The sequence below is a fragment of the Tachypleus tridentatus genome, chromosome 10, assembly GCF_004210375.1.
Source record: "Tachypleus tridentatus isolate NWPU-2018 chromosome 10, ASM421037v1, whole genome shotgun sequence".
Classification (NCBI taxonomy): Eukaryota; Metazoa; Arthropoda; class Merostomata; order Xiphosura; family Limulidae; genus Tachypleus; species Tachypleus tridentatus.
This window is the reverse complement of record NC_134834.1, coordinates 31,178,166-31,198,438: the sequence shown is the minus strand read 5'-3', so window position 1 is coordinate 31,198,438 and position 20,273 is coordinate 31,178,166. Positions and strand designations below refer to the sequence as shown.

Genomic DNA, 20,273 nt, shown 5'->3' with positions numbered 1-20,273 from the left:
CTATGTGCACTAGCCGTCCAGAATTTAGCACTGCAAGACTAGAAGGAAGGCAGCTAGCTAGTCATCACCACCCACCGCCAGCTCATGAGCTACTCTTTTACCAACGAATAGTGGGATTGACTATAACATTATAACGCCCCTACGGCTGAAAGGGCGAGCATGTTTGGTGCGACCGGGATTCGAACCCATGACCCTCGAATTACGAGTCGAACGGCCTAACACGCTTGGCCATGCCGGGCCAAGGGTAAATGAATGCTAATAGCTTTGGGAAACCGTGTCCAATGACACTACACACATCACTTATTTCAGTTTTCATGGATGGCTATACAGAGGGTTATATACACACAGCTGTCTAATTTCGAACTGGTAGATTAAAACGAAGTAATCTAGTTAACACTATCTGCCACCATCTCTTGTCTTACAGAATAAAGACACGTCCATGACTCTTGCAGCGCACCCGCGGATCAAAATTCCGTGAAACACGAACCCTCGGATTAGCACTTGAGCATGCTGATCACTTGGCCACACCCAGTCAAAAAATAATCTAAATCATGGTGAAAAGATTGTGCATTTAATACAAACAATAAATGTAGAATCTAACCATTATAGAAACTTTTCCCTGTAACCAATGTCCTCTTGAATATTTTGAAATAGTACTTTTCAGTCAAAGTGGTTCATCAGAATTTATAGTGACTGCTTGGAATTTGTATACGCAAGGTCAAAAGGTGTTTTCTCTATGAAAATGGCCTATTGAATGTATATATCAAATCACTCATGATGACGGTCTTGGCCAGTAAGGTTATAAAATCACAAGTAATAGCAAAATCAGAATCGAATAGGTCATAAGAAGATTACCAAAACATTTCCCAGTGTGACAGTCCCAAATGCAAAAAAATGGAAAATTCTGATACAATGCCACACTTAAAATTCGTTGTTGCTTTCTTAGAGCAAATCTACACATAGGCTATCCGCACTCTATCCACTGTGAGAAATCGAATCCCGAATTCTTCCATTTTAAATTTGCAGACCCTATGGAAGAGGACGTTAAAACACGCTAAGCTGTAAGTTATTATCTAGATACTGTAAAACAACGCCGCCCATTAATCTAATGTGACCAGAAACAACCATCTGATGGGTTGAACATCCGTCATTAAATGATTCTCCAGTGATCTAAACGCGCCACAACCCTTGCGTGTAATGCACTAAAAAGTAGTGTTTACAGCTTGAATCCAAACACACTACTTTTTTTTTTTCGAATATTCCTTTTTGATCCCCACCGCCTTGTTTCGATCGAGTAAAGTACTCCAAGTAAAGAACATATTAGGCATAGCCCGTCAAAAATGACAAGGGGAGTACTACCACCCCACAGTATAATTTAACCTCACATTTCATAGCTAACTGAAATATATTTTGGGAAATCAAGTTTGACAAACAAAGAGGCAGAAAAATGAAGTCGAGGCAGTCAAACGTTGATAAATTCCTTTCTGAGCCAATCAAAATTAATATCATTCATGAAATGAATTCGTGGCGTATTCATAGAATAATTTAGTAAAAATTATTTAGATGAATTCTGATATATACAGAAAAGCCAGTGCGTTTCAGTAACACTGTCCAAAAATGGTTTTTATGTCATGCCGCTTAACAACAAAAGTATAACCTGATGTTGTTGTGACTTCACGGAATAAAATAATTGCGTAGGCGAGGAAATAACAAAATGGAAAATAGAATATAAAGTAGTGGTGAAAAACTCCGCAAATTAAAACTTTAATAAAGCAAAAACACGAAGTTTCGCGCAACAGATCTTCATCAAATTACCAGTCACAAATGAAACTGTTTACCCCTAAAGTATTTTAAAAGTACTCACTGTTAATTTTTTCGTTTTCAGCCAAATTATTTTCATATATCCCTTTACATGTTTTTACACGTACGATTTGCTTTGTTTAGAATTTCGCGCAAAGCTATACGTGGGCCACCTGCGCTAGCCATCCCTAATTTAGAAGTGCAAGACTAAAGGGAAGGCAGCTAGTCATCGCCACCCACCGTCAACTCTTAGGCAACTCTTTTACCAACAAATAGTAGGATTGACAGTACATTACAACACCCCCACGGCTGAAAGGGCGAGCGTATTTGGTGTGACGGGGATTCGAACTCGCGACCCTCGGATTACGAGTCGAGTGCTTTTAACCACTAAGCCATGCCGGGCCTTCCCAAAATGAATTTTAGTGTTCAGTCTCACATATTTTCTGTACTTCTATTTGTTTTTCCATAAACAGAATTTGGTTTTCAACATCAAAATATTAATCCTTGAATCTGTGTCATGTATTATATAAAGGCCGAATTACACATGATTATTTGCCATTACTGTTACTTTTGGTAAAATGAGAAGTATTTCTCTCAATACGTTTAAACAATAACAATTTTATTATGTGGTGCTTTTGGCCTCCTGTACTTTATATAAATAACGATAAATACTGTTCATGTCGATTTATAAAAATATACAACAAACTACAGTTTAGTTTTTCTACCTAGGTACTGAGTGTAAAAATCTGTATTTCATGTAATATCTGCCTCACACAAAACAACATAATGACTACAGAATGGTATACATTTCGGTTTTAATACATTATTAATTCATAATAATTTAAACTTATGTAATTAAGTACCCAAACTTCAGAGGTATGATGACTGTCCGAATTTTCGAACCTCTTAAGTTTTAGCAATGGATTGTCAGGTGTAACGCGGGTCTGCTATTGTTGGATTTGGGAGAATAAGAGTGCTATGCGATTAGTTTGTACTTTGTCTTGTTGGAGTGATAAATGTTTCATTGTATTATTTTTGACCTCATTAAACCTACGGTGTACCCAACATTTTTTTGGTTCGACATGAATTTTAAACAAATAATTGTTGAAAAATGTATTATCCTATTGCACCAATAATTAAAAGAACTGACAATTTGAATGTACTTGAGTATCACCATTTCAATGTTATTCACAGTCTAAAGTTATATGTATATACGTTGTTATAAACCTGGCTTGTGAAAGGCCTAAATGACAATTAGATATTCGGTTCTCAATCCCTTAAGGTCCGTTCCCAGTTTGCGCTAAGCGTGAACGTAGTTATCTTTGCAACCACCACAGGAGTGGAATTATTGATCAAAATTACACGTATAGCACATCGCTGGTTTTGAAACATGCGCAGAATGGCAAGAACCAACACAAACTAAGAGGATGGAGCCCAACGATTATAAAATCAATAAAACATTCCACCTCACGTACCGGTTTCACGTAGTACTATTACCTGCACTTTCTCAGTCACCAGTACAATCACTCCCTGAACCCAAGTCAAGAACGTATACACTTTACCGCTCCTGGGGAGCGAGAACCATATTTAGTGACAGAGTGGGGATTTGAGCAGAACACAGAGCAGTGAAATTAACGCCAGTACGGTTATGTTATACACGCGTAACTAGCATATATAGTTTAGGTTCTATTATACATGTCACGCATGACAGTTACTTTCGTCCTTACTAAACGTTACAAATGCACCACAGTTGAATCATAATAATAAATATTTTACCTCTTTTAGGTATCAATTAACGCAACTGTAACAGCAAGACAAAAACTTTGTTCTTGTAAACGATACAACATGCATTGTAAACACAGCATGTTGACTGCTTTCTTTGCACCATTTTGTTAAACTTGGTAACAACTGCACGAGAGATAGTTTCGAAGTAAGCATACAGCCACCCACCTGAAACTCTTTTCAGACCGAATAATTGGATTTGACTGTTTCTCTTGAAACCCTACCACGATCCAAAAGTTGAAAAGGGAGGCGAACAGTGAGCTACTGATGGCCGTTTTCTTTGGAATTTTATGATTTTAACAATATTATCAACAAATGCTTTAGATACACAAATTCTCAACACTTAAAAACATAGAATAATTATATAGTAAAAGTTCGGTATACATACATATGCTGGCTCACCATTATGCACTGTAAATAATTATCTACAACAGCACTACAGAAATCACTAAGCGAAAAAGCAGTTACGAATATACACAGATATTGTGTATTTTTCACATCCCTACACTCCAAAATATTATTTTTATATTGCATGAACCGACCTTAGCAAATTTCACCAACTGAAGTTGTTCGATATTTTACCCAAGTTGAAAATACAAACCATATCTAAAGTTTATCACAGAATATTTAATCATTCTTAATATACCTATTGCTACGCAATTTACTTGAAGTCATATATAACGACTTTTAATATACACGTATTTATCCAAGTACTACTTTCAGTTCATTTTTTAAATTATTTTGTGCGTCAGTAACTTATTTCCCACTGCCTTAATCTTTACAATACAGATCAGAAGTTACGCTTCGGTTTCACAAAGTGCAGTATTGCAAACCACTTATCACAAAGCCTTTGTACAAACGGATCTAATGCCAAGTTTATTAACTTCTACAGTACTTTCTTTACTACATAAAGCAAAACTATAATAAATTGATAAAACTGTCATAATGAATAGTCAAACAACGATTTGTAAGCATAATGAAGTGATTTTTAGTGTGGGGGAGAATACAATGTGTTTCTACAAAACATTGGTAAGTCTGCAGAAACATGCAAGTCCCCCCTCTCAAATCACTTCATTACATTTATAAATCATTGTTTGACTAATAATAATAATTTTAGTATTTTTATTATTATATTAGTATAAAATGCTTCGTTACTCAAGAAAAGTTTATTGTCAGAAATGGAATCGTATGTCTCAAGATAAGATTGCCTAATTTTTAATATTAAAACAACTGGTAAGTTTAGTTAATCACTGATGGGATAAATTAAACATGTTTACGAGCAAAAAAAAATGATGTACAACAAATTTAGGCCCGGCATGGTCAAGTGGTTAAGGCGTTCAACTCGTTATCCAAGGGTCACGGGTTTGAATCCCTGTTACACCAAACATACTCGACCTTTCAGCAGTTGAGGCGTTATAATGTGATGGCCAATCTCACTATTCGTTGGTAAAAAAGTAGCTCAAGAGATGGCGGTGGGTGGTGATAACTAGTTGCCTTCCTTCTAGTCTTGCACTGCTAAATTAGGGGCAGCTAGTGCAGATAACTCTCGTGTAGTTTTGCGCGAAACTCAAAACAAGCCAAAACCATTCACTTGAAGAGGGCCCGGCATGGCCAGGTGGTTAAAAGCACTCGACTCGTAATCTGAGGGTCGCGGGTTCGCATCCCCATCGCGCCAAAAATGCTTGCCCTTTCAGCCGTGAGGGCGTTATAAGTTACGGTCAATCCCACTATTCGTTGGTAAAAGAGTACCCCAAAAGTGGGAAGTGGGTGGTAATGACTAGCTGCCTTCCCTCTAGTCTTACACTGATAAATTAGGGACGGCTAGCACAGATAGCCCTTGAGTAGCTTTGCGCGAAATTCAAAAACAAACAAATCACTTGAAGAGTAAATAGCATGTATATATGAAAAGTGACAAAGTTTTACACAGTTACATGATAATTAAAAACGTCTATTTATTATAAATTGTATACACATATATAAACAGTCAATCTTATTTTGTTGCTTCTTATTCAGTATATTCGCGTTAAACTTTGAAATACGTTTCACTCAGCTCAAACCCGTATCACGCTGTTTTTGACGCATGGATTTCAAAGGATATTACTGTTTTAAGCGACTCTTCCCCATGTACACTTTGATCCAAGATGACAGGCTTTCAAGGTGTAAACCTTAGTGAAGTTAGTTAAAAACAACTCGTATAATCCAAATCAGAACACACAAATTATTTAACATAAAGTTTCCTTGTTGTCGAACAATTTTATAACGATGGGCCTTTTTCGGAACGGTAATACCTGAACGCTGTGCACCAGCACCCTCATACTCGTTGAAAGACCTTTCACCACACGCGGTTGTGCAACGACGGGTTGAAGTTTACTCAACTGTATCAGTTGGTTCGTTCACTGAAAAAGTCGACGTACACAACTCTCCCAATCGAGCTTCCATCACGTGCTCACGCCCAAAAGAAGGGACCAACATAAAGAATCGCTTATATCAAGCAACCAATAATCTTTCTTCTTCGGACATTACAAATAAACATCTTTACCAATTTATTAAAGGATCTTGGACCGATAGAACGACTGTCGTATCCCAGACGGCCTAATGAGCTCGATATTATGCGAAAGGCCACATCGGCACAAGAAACGTAGTGTAGCTGACATGTAATATTTGTTTTCACTCACAATTTCTTAGAATTAGCCTTACTCCCTGCAGCCTTCTACTTTTTTTCAATAACGCTACTTGAAGATGAATGGCATGTTGTTAAGCATCTTCTCAGACAATTCCATGTTATCTTCAATCAGATTCAAATGAAGGGAACATGCTGACTAGTCCATTTTCTCAACACTTATTTTTTTCTGAAAGATAAGTTATTAAAAGAAATGTTTAACTAACTAAGCATTGCAACATTACCGGTTGCATCCCCGTGTTACATGTCACTCACAGGGTCATATCATAACACACAAAACAGCATGGTTACCAATAATGATCCTTCTCTCCAGGCCAGTGTGCACAGCATTCTTCTACGAAACTGGGCATGCGTTTGGTAAGAGTAACTCTTCAAATGTGTATACATTATCAATAACGTGTGGTTTGACTAATCCACGTGTTCTTCATACCACTGAAGATGGAGTTCTGTTAGAATGGGTTAGAGTAACACACATTACACAGGCCTGCAAATGTAAAGTTCATAGAAGTTGTTTTGGCTTTAATAAAAGGTTTTCCATAATCCAACTTTACAGATTTTGAAGAAAAAGCAATATTAATTTTTTTCTAAAACATAAGGATTTTTTTTTTTATTTTTACAAATCAGAAATATTATTTGTTTACCATAAGAAATATTTTTACTCTTATGTTTGGATTCTAGAATTGAGTGACAAGACTCTCGCATCACGATTGGTCTAGAATTGAGTGACAAGACTTTCAACACCACGATTGGTCTAGAATTGAGTGACAAGACTTTCAACACCACGATTGGTCTAGAATTGAGTGACAAGACTTTCAACACCACGATTGGTCTAGAATTGAGTGACAAGACTTTCAACACCACGATTGGTCTAGAATTGAGTGACAAGACTTTCAACACCACGATTGGTCTAGAATTGAGTGACAAGACTTTCAACACCACGATTGGTCTAGAATGATTGACAAGACTTTCAACACCACGATTGTCTAGAATGATTGACAAGACTTTCAACACCACGATTGTCTAGAATGATTGACAAGACTTTCAACACCACGATTGTCTAGAACGATTGACAAGACTTTCAACACCACGATTGTCTAGAATGATTGACAAGACTTTCAACACCACGATTGTCTAGAATGATTGACAAGACTTTCAACACCACGATTGTCTAGAATGATTGACAAGACTTTCAACACCACGATTGTCTAGAATGATTGACAAGACTTTCAACACCACGATTGTCTAGAATGATTGACAAGACTTTCAACATCACGATTGTCTAGAATGATTGACAAGACTTTCAACATCACGATTGTCTAGAATGATTGACAAGACTTTCAACATCACGATTGTCTAGAATGATTGACAAGACTTTCAACATCACGATTGTCTAGAATGATTGACAAGACTTTCAACATCACGATTGTCTAGAATGATTGACAAGACTTTCAACATCACGATTGTCTAGAATGATTGAAAAGACTCTCCCATCACGATTGTCTAGAATGATTGAAAAGACTCTCCCATCATGATTGGTCTAGAATGATTGATAAGACTCACATCATGATTGGTCTAGGAGTGTATTGCCAACATTTGTCAAGATTTTTAAGCATAACAAAATGTGACCCAATTTTAATGAAAATGATTCATTGAGAAAAATTGATATAATGTTCATATTTTGCATAGAGGAATTATTGTAGAACATGTAAAAACTTCAAGACAATAAATCCATTGTGGGGCTGTGTTATTGACCATTTGGCATAAACACCCATCTTGTAACACCTGCTTCTGACAGTTTTATGATTTGTCCAGTTGCTGCTCTATGCTACTGGTTCAGCTAGGAAGCTTAGAAACTCTGGTTATTTAATAATAAAATGTCAAATCATACTTCTCCTATAGTTCAAGAAACTAAACCTTCCCACATTTAACTATTTTAACTTTGTAGTATTTTTTCTTTATTTATTGGTTTGTGGCATTCAACTATTCACTATTACTGTTCAAATTAATTACAGAATTCCACAAACACACTAAAGAACAAAATGAGTTAAGTCTATTCAACAACAGTCAACAAAAACTCTGCAATATAGCCACAAATGGAAGTTTTAAAAATATTTTCTAATACTCGGTTTTAAATTTTTTTCCAAATTCAAAACAGAGGAGTTGTCCAACATTACATTTTTGATCATATGAAGATTCATATTTGTAGCCTTTCAGTAAACTTTAAAAAATACCCCATTAATAAAAGCCAAAAATAATAACAAAAACAAAAAATAATAAATTTTATTAAATTTACAATAATGTCTCCTAAATATACTGTGCAAATGTGCAGTACACAAGTTTCATTTTTTACTGTTTTACTTTAATTGTGAACAGGTTTTCTATGATAGAAAATTTTAGTTTTTAATACTTAATAGATATACTACGTTAAATTGCAAGTGCTTTTCATGCTACAAAATTTTCCTTAAACCTTCAACCAATTAAAATTGGAAAATCCGATAAAATATCAACAATGTTATATTTGATAGATTTATTGAACATTTTAATGAAGAAATTTCCTACAAAACATTTATCAATAAATTTGGAGTGAAAAACTTTAATCAAAGTATGAAAGTAATGCTTCAAGAAATACAACTAGTGAGAGTACAAATCTTATGGTAAGCAAAGGGGGATTAAAAATCATATACACCATATTCATGTACTTGTCAATTGTCATATATTTCATACAGGTTGTTATATTTTACCTTAATATATTTGAAAATAATACTGAATAGCTCTTTTGTCCTCCTGTACTTAATGAAAACAATTTGAAGAAACTGTTAAAATAGGAATAACTTCCTGGAACAGAATTTACCTTTAGGACTGATTTGGAAACTAAGCATTTATTCTTGCCTACTTAGCATACAGAACAACATGTGTAAATGTAGTTTGCACAAATAACAAAATAAAGGCTGTACTTGTAAAATATTTTAAGATAAAAAAAATCACACATTTCCTTGCTCAGTAATATCTTCTATGATCAGTACTAAGATATTTATAAATACTTTTGATCTTTGTTTGTTGCAATAATTTGCAGAAATAATGAAGACAAGTTCATGTTTAAAGATCCTAAAACATAAGTATCATACAAACAAAACTTTCAGAAATGTTCTTATCTGGCCTTATCTTAGTGTGAAACCTTTAATTTTTCTAAACAACTCAAATATCATTTTGGTTTTGGTAATTCACAGCTAATGTTTAAATGGTCCTTGCTTCCTGTCCATTAGTTTTCTAAACTTTACTGCCTTGTCTGACAATATCAATATTTCCAAATGTGTATTTTTTGATATTATTAAACATAGAAGAAAGCACTAGAGGCCTAAATAAGAAAAAAATTAATGATAATTATATTAAACCAATGCAGAAAATACAACAGAAAAGAGATGTGCATTTTAATCAATGGCATACTTGAGTTTACAACTAGATAGATCAAATACAAATATTTCACTTCCTACAAGAACTAAGTATGTATAATGCAAACAGAAGTGTCCACGTTTTCTACACCAATCCTGAAGACAATTTAAAATAGAATATAATATACTCTAGGAAGTACGAGACAGAAACTTGGGCCTTTATTACAGAGAGTACTATCTATTACAGGAAGTAATAGACAGAAAATTTGAGTTTTTCTTATAAAGAGTGCTGCATAATATGAAGTAAGAAGTTTAGGCTTTCTTATGAAAGAGTATTATATGCTGGTTTGTTCTAGAACATTTGCAAGGGCTAAACATGCATAGCTACTGTTGACTCTGAAATGATAAACTAGAAGGAAATCAACCATACAACCATCAATGGTTGTCTGAAAGAATAAATGAATTTCAATGTCACTGTTATAGCACATCTAATGACCCTAAATGCTTACAGCACCAGAATACAATCCATAAACCCTTGGATTCAGAGTACAGTATACAAACCACCAAATTATGTCTGCAAAATATACAATAGGCCAGACTATTCAAGATGTCCATGCTTTGTGACTAAACAAAGGACACTAAAGGCTTCCTATCATGTATTCACATGGATTATAGTACAGCAAGTATGAAAGACAAGTATTTCCTGATAAAATGCAACGTTATAGCCAACAATTAAAATATTCTTCCAAAGAACGACATGAATCAGAAAAGATAAATGAATTATGCTACATGTTAACAACAGAAATACATATCACCTAACAGAAATTAACAGTGAACTACGAGGGGAATGAACTCAAAAAATTCATATCAAACACACAATTGGAGAGACTAAACCACTTAACAGACATGTTTAATATATTAGACAGTTATATTCCAGGACTTCATAATAAATATTAATAACACACCTACCAGAGGTTTTAAATGAATCAGACAAGAATACACAGGAAAACTTTACACTAAATGTAAACAACAGGGACACACTTTCCTTCTATCCAAAATTAAAATGAAAAATAACATAGATAAGAGAGAAATGCATACGTGGAATCTTATAGTTTTTTCTTTTTATTAACAACACTGTCAAAAGTCCACCTAACATATGTGAACAATTGGGGCATATTTTCCTTCTACCCAAAATTAAAAGTAAAATAGATAAGAGAAGAATGCATTCTTGGACTATGTGAACAATTGAGATTACTTTTCATTTAAATTTTGGGTAGAAGAAAAATATATTTATATAAGAGAAGACAGAATTCATGAATTTTTTTTTATTATTAACAACAGGGATTAAAGTCCACCTAAAATATATACGTAGTGATTCAAGCACGGAAGTACTCCCATGATTTTTGATGTCGGAAACATATGGTATGCAGAAGTATAAGGTTTTGTAGTTTGTTGTATCTTGGAATTCATTGTTGTTTGTTTGTTGTTGGTCTAGGTGTGTGCATATAATTTTTTCCATGGTTTTGTAGAGATGTTACTATCAACTATAAACAAAAGAATTTACTATGTTTTACACTCCCATACTTCAAACAAACAGGAAGACAAAATATCTTCCAAAAGAAACAAAGAAAAAACAGGATGAACTAGAGATGTTATGACTTCATACCAAATAATATAAAGGACAACTCAATTACAAGTAGCATAAAAAGACCAAAATGTATTCAATGTAAACATAAGTGTTGGCTCAGCTTCACGATAAAATCACATATGGTCATAATTTGAAATTCAACATTCCAGATGCTTTAATCAGATAAGACATATAAACAAAGTAACACACATGTGCATAAAACAGTTGCATTCAGGAAGAGTAGTATTCTCAAATTACATTAAAACATAAAAATGAAGAATATTTTCTATCCACCTAACTAAATCTATGCAATTCAAACACAAATGTGTTAACTTTCAGTGATGTTTATTACCAAAGTTAAGAACATATGACAAAAAAAAATCACTGAAAAAAAAAAAAAAAAGCTTGAGCAAGTTGAAAGATCCAAATGTTTATAAGTGACAGTGTTAGTATTTTGTTTTCATATTCATTTTATGATCTGGATAAATATGATTATCATTTTACTCATCAGACTTATATTTCATATACTTTGACAATCTTCCATTCATACAGTAATTTAAGGTTCTTTACTAAAGTGAGGAAAAAATTAAAATCTGTCAATCTTTTATGGTGCCATATTTAGGATGTTCCAAGTAAGTTAACTCAAACCAGAAAAGACAAACTTTTAAAATTACACCTAAATATTTTTTATCAAATAATTATCTATTAAAACAACCAACAGTAGGAGTAACTGAACCATATGTGCAAACTAAGTTTTTGTGAATAACCAATTCACATGACAAATGGCTTTTAACTATAAAAGCAAATTTCTTGGATCAATTCTCCTTGTAGATCATGAAGTAAAGACTCCATTCAAAATCACAATGTTTAGTTCAATAGAAAGTTCCAGGCCTCCTTGCATCAACAGAAAGAAAGCTGTGAATTAAACACACTAGCAGAAGTAACTATTTTTCTGTGTACCCAAGTACTTGTGTTGAATTTTTTTTACCAATTTTATCCAGTCTCATTATTTCATTTGCATCATGAAAACTCAGTTATGAGATTTAAAATCAGTCTTCTTATTTCCGAAGGGGATATGTCGTTTTCAGAGGATCTATCTGATACTTGTTGAGAATAAAATGTTTACTTGAAATACAACACATACAATTGTACAGACTGGTATTTCTTGATTGATTGTTTAGGCATAGTATTCATGATGAAACTAAGCTGAATGGACAGCAACGGCAAGTTCTGAAGACAAAAGATGAAAGGTTTTTGAAATGTCATCCTCTTACACGTGTTTTCACAAAAAGCACTTTCCAAATGTTCAACTTAGTTTCATCAGATACACACTAGTATTTTGCCACCTCCTTATTCTGTGAATTCCTCAGCCACACAGTATCTAATCATAAAATTATTGAAAATCTAACTGCATAAAGTTCATATCCTTTTCATCATCCATATAACAAGTAACATTAACAACCAAATGCATGAATAGATGAATAAATGATAGAGAAATTACTATCTGACAAATAAGATTTACTGTGAACCATTTCTTTTTCACCAAAACAAGATGATTTAGTGCATCAAAATCTGAAATACATTATTCTGATACTTCATCACATTATCTTAACATGTCATCTTATCACTTTTTATTTACATGCTGGTTTTACTTGTATATTTCATAAAATTCTTTATTGACAAGCAAACAATATCTGACTGCAGTATAATATGAAACATGCACGTATCAATTGGGAAGTGTTAAAAACACTATAAACCATTGACATTTTCATTAATGCATGGTATACACAACACAAAAATATCCAAGTGTTCAAAAAATCCTTTTTTAAAGTAAACAGTGAATGTTTTTCTATCTGTGTGTACTTAACTGTTGTTGAAACTGTACAATTCACAGTAATTTTGACTTCTTTTTAATTCACCATATAGTAAACTAAACTAATATTTAGGTGTGTGAATAATTACATGGCATTACACCCAAGTTATTATTCAATATCATAAAATAAACAAACTGTTTAATGATTCTATATACATGTTACAAAAAAGGATCAGAGACCTAAAGACCCAAAGCATTCTTTGATTGGCCATAACCTCTGTTGTGGACTAGTTTCACTAACCGGAATATAAATAAGGCCTCTACACCATAGATCCTTTTTCCAATTCTACCTATGGTGAAAAACAAATTTTTAACATACATTTAGAATCATTACATAGTTTATCTAGTGTGTAATATCAAATAATAAATTAAGCACAATGCTGTATTATTATTCTTACTAAATTAATGTAGTTTATTACATGGTGAATTACAAAGAATTCAAAAACACACAAAAATCTTACATATGCATTACAAGAGGCCTAACTATTTCTCTGGTTGCTCACCCATGTTGTTTTAAGTTTTAGATAGCCAAAAATGAAACCAAGAAATGCATTATGCCTTTAGATCACAGATTCTCTTTTCAATTTTACCTTTAGTGAAAAAGAAATAAATTGTAACATACATATAGAATCATTAAAAAGTTTGTCTGTTGTTACAACTATTGTATGCTAAAAATATGTTTAACCTGATAAAGTGTTTTAAGAGATACAGGATATATTATTTTAATTACACTTTGATGGCTTATTATTATTTTTATTTTTCAATCTTTTTATAGAAAAATCATTTGAAAATTGAAAATTCAAATATGAAACCTAAAATAATTTGGTATTACACATTTTGATACAAAGCCTAAAAATTAAATTTTTTAGCTTATTTTCATTTTATAACATTCAAGTAAATCAGATTATAAATCTTATAAAAAAAATGTTAGTAATGTTTTTTGACAAAAAAACTCTCTAAAGATTGCAACTGATTCTAGTATATACATAAGCACGTTTTCTAGATTTTATGACCAAACATGTCAATAACTTATTTTTTAAACATTTGTGTATTAATTTGTTTACCTTGCCTCCAGTCCCAATTCTTCTAATATGCATAGCTCAGTGAATATATACATACTTTTTTTGTTTTTTTGATACATTGTTTAGGCAGATTATTCATGATGAAACTTTGTAGAATGGAAGGCAACTGCCTGTCATGGAGACAGTGAAGAGGACGATGTTTGGAAAGTCTTCCACCTTTTGAAACGTTGTCCTCTACACTTATGTCTCACAACAGGCAGTTGCTGTCCATTCTACAAAGTTTCATCATATACATACTGCTGGTTTAAATAAAATTCCACAAGTATTAAAAAAAGCAAAACAATTGATAATACAGTTAAGGAAGTCTTTAAAAAATACAAACTTGTTTTTAAATAATTACTTTTCAAAAGTATAAAAACTTTATTTGTAAGAACAAGAAAGTAAACAAAAATATTTCATGAAATAATAATTAGAAATACTTAATAAAATTTTAAAGTAAGTATAGGGAAAAGTTCATTATGCCTAACTATCCACACTGCCAAAAATACCAACAAAAAAGACTAGTGCAAAAATGACCTGAAACACCATGACAATGTCTATAGAAATTTTTTAGTTCCAACATACTTCAAACTTTAAATATACCTTTAGAGGAAAAACAATTTATCAGAAATATTTAAATATCATGATTTTATATAAAAGGAACCATTGTCGTTTGCTGATTGCTATTTTTCAAAAAAACCTTTCAATATTCAGAAAATATATAGTGGTATGTATGCATTTTAGCCACAATTTTTTACAAACACATTTAATAAACTATTACAATGGTACTTAAAGAAAAAAAAAGAATAAAATAATAATAGTAATAATTAAAAATCTGTTTTATAAGTTTTGAAATTTCAGGTTATTAAGCACTTAACTCCCAGACTAAAAGAGCATTTGAGTTAGGCACTGATGTTTGCAGAAAATAGAACAGTATTTTTGAATTAATTAAACTTTACCTTCTTTCCTCCTTTTGTGTGGAATGTCCAAATTAACATGCAATAAAAATGGGTAACCAACACATGGCTGTAAGTAAACCCTGTCTATAATGAATTAATTCATGTCAAGTCAACCAGCAGACTTCTTCAAATACTTAGTCAATTATATTAGCCAAATGATAAAATACATTTTATGACTACAAGAGGGAACTTATTTTAAGTAGTTACAAAAATTAAAATTTCATGAAATGTTTCTCATTGCATCAACTACATTTTGTGGATAAAAGTACATCGTTCTTTTTAATATTTTTTCTTTATTTCATAATCATATATATTCAACATCCATTCCAAAGTTTACACAGGTAAAATGTTTGTCGTTCTGTGAATTAATAAGATGCATTTTTGGTGAAATTACTGATTTCAGCACAAACAGAACTACAATATATTATATCAACTTTCTAACGTGAATAATAATAACCTGCAGTTTTACTACTTCATACCGACATGTAACTTTATTTAGTTAGGGGAGGATTAGCATATTAATTTGTGACATTAGAAGTATTTTACTAATAACATAAATGATAAACACTGAAACTTCATAGTGGAATAATATGAACTTTATTATTACAATACTACAATAATAGTATTACTATTATAAGATTACATGCTTTTCAGTATTTGCAGTATGACAAAACTTTTCTTGGAAATTTCTATACTTGTTTCCTAGCCCCGTTGTATGTTATTTTACATAAATAATATTGCACAAAAACTAACATTAAAATCAATAACATAAAATAAGTCGAACAAAAATATTGCGTGCTTAATCTAGTACGCTAACTTTAACTTTATCAAATTTATTTTTACTCTATATTAACATGCCTACAACGAAGTCCTCAAACTAACGTTCGTGGTAGCACTAGCATTTAAAAGTATTACGAATCTAACTTTAGTTGACTTCTTAGCTTTGCCTACTGAAACAATCAACTTCCTAATCATACTTACCAGGCGTTGAGTAGGTCGAAACGGACGCAGGGCTGAGCACCGATTCGGCCGAAACACAAGCCTTACATGCACCATGGAGACAAGGTAGTAACCTTGGCTCGTTTCTTTCTTTGAGTTCTTGCTTGCAGAAAACACATTTCGAGTCCACCCATTCTGGAGTTTCATTGCCGCTAACTTGTTCAACTTCACCCATTGAATTATTATCATTATTTTCCATTACTTTAGCAGTTTATATCTCTTGCCTCAATGACTAATATTGTATATATCAGATAAATTAAGTTGTTTTACCAGTACCAGTAAGTTAGGTTCTTTATCCCCCGACCTGAACTTACCAAACAACCTACTATAGCTCCCCCCATTACAAATATCCCTTACAAACTCCTTTAAATTAAAACCGCTCTGATCCACCAACTGATAGGAAGCGCCCTCTTTTAAAAAACTAAATAACCATATATTATCAACACTTCAAGATGACAAGGCATCCACTTGAAGAAAGTCGAAACGTTGTTGTTTTGTATTTATAAATAAAAGTTTTTAGTACCCATATCAGCCTTTCTTTTATCTATATTTACTATGTACTGATTTTAGCTTAAAGATACGAAATAAAGCCAGTCACTCATAACTTCGTATCAGACGAGTGTCACAAAATATAATGAATAGGAATATAGATGACATAAGTTCATAATGTAAAACCTTTTGATTAGCAAAGCTTTAAAAATATCACAATAATAAGTAAAATAAGAAGAAAGCAATTGAAATTGTTGCATGTTATTAAAAGGCAATAAATATACGTAACATTTTTAATATTTTCTTCAGGTAACCTACCCTAATCTGGATAAAAGATATCACTTTATGACATATAACATACATAATAGTTATAATCATATCCCAACAATTCCTTGACCTATTTCATGCCCACCCCCACCCCAGTGGCTCAGCGATAAGTCTAAAGGCTTATAACGCTACAAACCACGATGGACACTGTGAAGCTTTGTGCTTAACTCAAAACGAATAAACAAAGTTTGTTTTATGAATTAATCTAAATTATTTTACAGTGTATTGATGTTTGGTAGGTATTTAGAGCATTTGTTTAAACGATTCTTTGTCTTTTATTTTCAGGAGTTTTTAAAAATCAAATGAAAAGTTCAGTTCACACAAAGATACCCATAAGTATTTAGCAGAATTAACATAAACTCATTGGTAGAAAGTATCCATACCATCAAATGCTATATTTGGAATTATACCGTATCACTTGTAAGATAATAAAATAACACATTTTTCTAAAGTTGTAATTTATTTTGTTAGTTGGTTCTTGTACCGACCAAGCATGGCCAGGTGGGCTAAGGCGTTCGACTCGTAATCTGAGGGTCGTGGGCTCGAATCTCCATCGTACCAAACATGCTCGTCCTTTCAGCCGTGAAGGCGTTATAATGTAACGCTCAATCCTACTATTAGTTGGTAAAAGGGTAGCCCAAGAGTTGGCGGTGGGTGGTGATGACAAGCTGCCTTCCTCTAATCTAACACTGCTAAATTAGGGGCGGCTAGCGCAAATAGACTTAGCTGTACGTGAAATTCAAAACAAACCATACAAACCCTTTTTATTACTAACGTGAGATCTCAGAAAAAAACTAAAAATATGTCAAATGATTTACTCTTGTGCATTATGGATTTAACATTTAAGTTCTCCAGAGATGAAATAATTCAATCAAAACTAATCTTATTTCACATTAGAATCTTTCTTCTTGAAGGTAAGTTTCAACAGTTAGTTCGTTTTTAATCAAGGCACGGCATGGCCAGGTGGGTTAAGGCGTTCGACTCGTAATCTGAGAGTCGCGAGTTCGAATCCTCATTGCACTAAACATGCTCGCCCTATCAGCCGTAGGGACGTTATAAGTGACGGTCAATCCCATTATTCGTTGGTAAAAGAGTAGCCCAAGAGTTGGCGATGGGTGGTAATGACTAGCTGCCTTCCTCTAGTCTTAAGCTGCTAAATTAGGGACGGCTAACGCAGATAGCCCTCGTATAGCTTTGAACGAAATTCAAAAAACAGATAATTATATAATCATTCATAATGTCTTGTTTTTTTGTTTTGTTTTTTTGGAATTTCGCACAAAGCTACTCTAGGGCTATCTGTGCTAGCCGTCCCTAATTTAGCAGTGTAAGACTAGAGGGAAGGCAGCTATTCATCACCACCCACCGCCAACTCTTGGGCTACTTTTTTACCAACAAATAGTGGGATTGACCGTCACTTTATACGCCCCCACGGCTGGGAGGGCGAGCATGTTTAGCGCGACTCGGGCGCGAACCCGCGACCCTCGGATTACGAGTCGCACGCCTTACGCGCTTGGCCATGCCAGGCCTTCATAATGTCAGAAAAGCACACAAGATCGATAAGTCTTAATACAAAATGATAAAAGTCCTGTAACCTAATCACTTATGAAAGATGGACCTTTCTCCTTCAGTTTGCCCATAATGGATGATTTTGTAATAGTACCGTAAAGTAGAGAAAGTATTTCAACCTGATATCGTAATACAAAACGTTGTGACCAGAGGAGTATTGCTGCCGCCATATTGAATGATTTTATGATACTACCAAGATGTAGAGTCTAAAATGTCTTAACAAAACTTTGTCAATTCATGTGACATAAAAAGGATTAAATCTTACTTACTCAAGTGAGTAAAGATATTAGTAATATTATTGTAATAAAAATCTGGAATAGTAATTCTTTTTAACATTCTATTTTCTCTCAATAAAGGTTTTACAATATAATTTACATGAAAAGGCACATGCATTAAGATTGTATTTACATGAAACATTTTATAACAAAATCGTGAACGAACGTATCATTCTTATCTTTATTGGATTCAAATTTAAATAACAATTTTTGTTTGGACACATATGAACAAAGATAATAAAATAATATATACAAAATACACAGACGAATATGGTCCTTGCAGTACTTGTTGGTTGTTAGTCCACGTTTGACAGTTCTTCTTGATGAAATTTATAATGCTGAGATTATGTGAAGGTTTTTCTAATGAATCAAAATATACTAATTTTGACTAAAACAAATACAGACACAGTGGCCACCATATTTATGACTATAATCCAGGTTGACAATGTATATAATTGTTTTTCTTCATGGTCAGGTAGTTGATAACTGGTAAACACTCCACAAACGCTTTTCTTGTATATGAATCCTGCGAGAGTATTGAATAAATTTCTAACTATTCATATCTGTTTAGATATCTGTTATGACTTTTATAAACTGATCTATTTCTAAAACTGACTGAAATTCTTCAAATGTGAACATTTATAGTGTTAGGTAATAGACTAGCAAAACGTATTTCAATTCATAAATTTCCTTGTTTCACCAAGTTCAAGTAAGAATCTTTGGAAGATAGGTCTGCTGTAAGATCAAAGGCAATGAGTGTATATCCTTCCAAGTATTCATCATACCCTGTATCAATTCCTTGATCTTGAAATTGTTCTCCACTTTCACTGATAACTGGCCCGCCATGGCCAGGTGAGTTAAGGCGTTCGACTCGTATTCTGAGGGTCGCGGGTTCGAATCCTCGTCGCACCAAACATGCTCGCCTTTTCTGCAGTAGAGGCGTTATTATGAGACGGTCAATCCCACTATTCGTTGGTAAAAGAATAGCCCAAGAGTTGGCGGTGGGTGATGATGACTAGCTGCCTTTCCTCTAGTCTTACACTGCTAAATTAGGGACGGCTAGCGCAGATAGCCCTTGTGTAGCTTTGCGGCGCGAAATTCGAAACAAACAAACACTAATTAATGTTTCATAGCTTCGTGCATACTAAAATCTGGCTGTAAAGGTCAAGTGGTTATTCGTTCTCCATCCACACTGGTTGTCACGAAAATTATTTCGTAATGTTTGAAATTGTATAGATTTTCCCTCCAAGATCCATTAAATACATTGTTATCAAAACATCTTATAACAAGACATGCAAGCATTTGACCTCAAAAAAGCATTATCAACGGATAATTTTAAGTTTCTCTTCAGAATTAAAAATGAGATCTATTTTTAATAGATATGTAACTATCAGTTACATATCTCAAAGGATATTTAGCTGTTCCTTTCTGAAATGCTTTAGTATC

General features: G+C 33.2%; 1 protein-coding gene across 4 annotated transcripts in view; it reads right to left on the bottom strand.

The window, feature by feature from the left end:
- LOC143228992 (E3 ubiquitin-protein ligase TRIM33-like) overlaps positions 1–16,565 on the bottom strand; it is a 55,567-nt gene extending 39,002 nt beyond the window's left edge. For 3 of the 4 annotated variants that reach the window (XM_076460580.1, XM_076460581.1, XM_076460582.1), the window contains exon 1: positions 16,153–16,565. In XM_076460580.1, coding sequence (XP_076316695.1) covers positions 16,153–16,369 — 217 coding nt within the window. In that variant the 5' untranslated portion in view covers positions 16,370–16,565. The remainder of the gene's footprint in view (positions 1–16,152) is intronic. The other variant, XM_076460583.1, reaches the window with a different exon arrangement.
- Between the last annotated feature and the right edge of the window lie 3,708 nt (positions 16,566–20,273).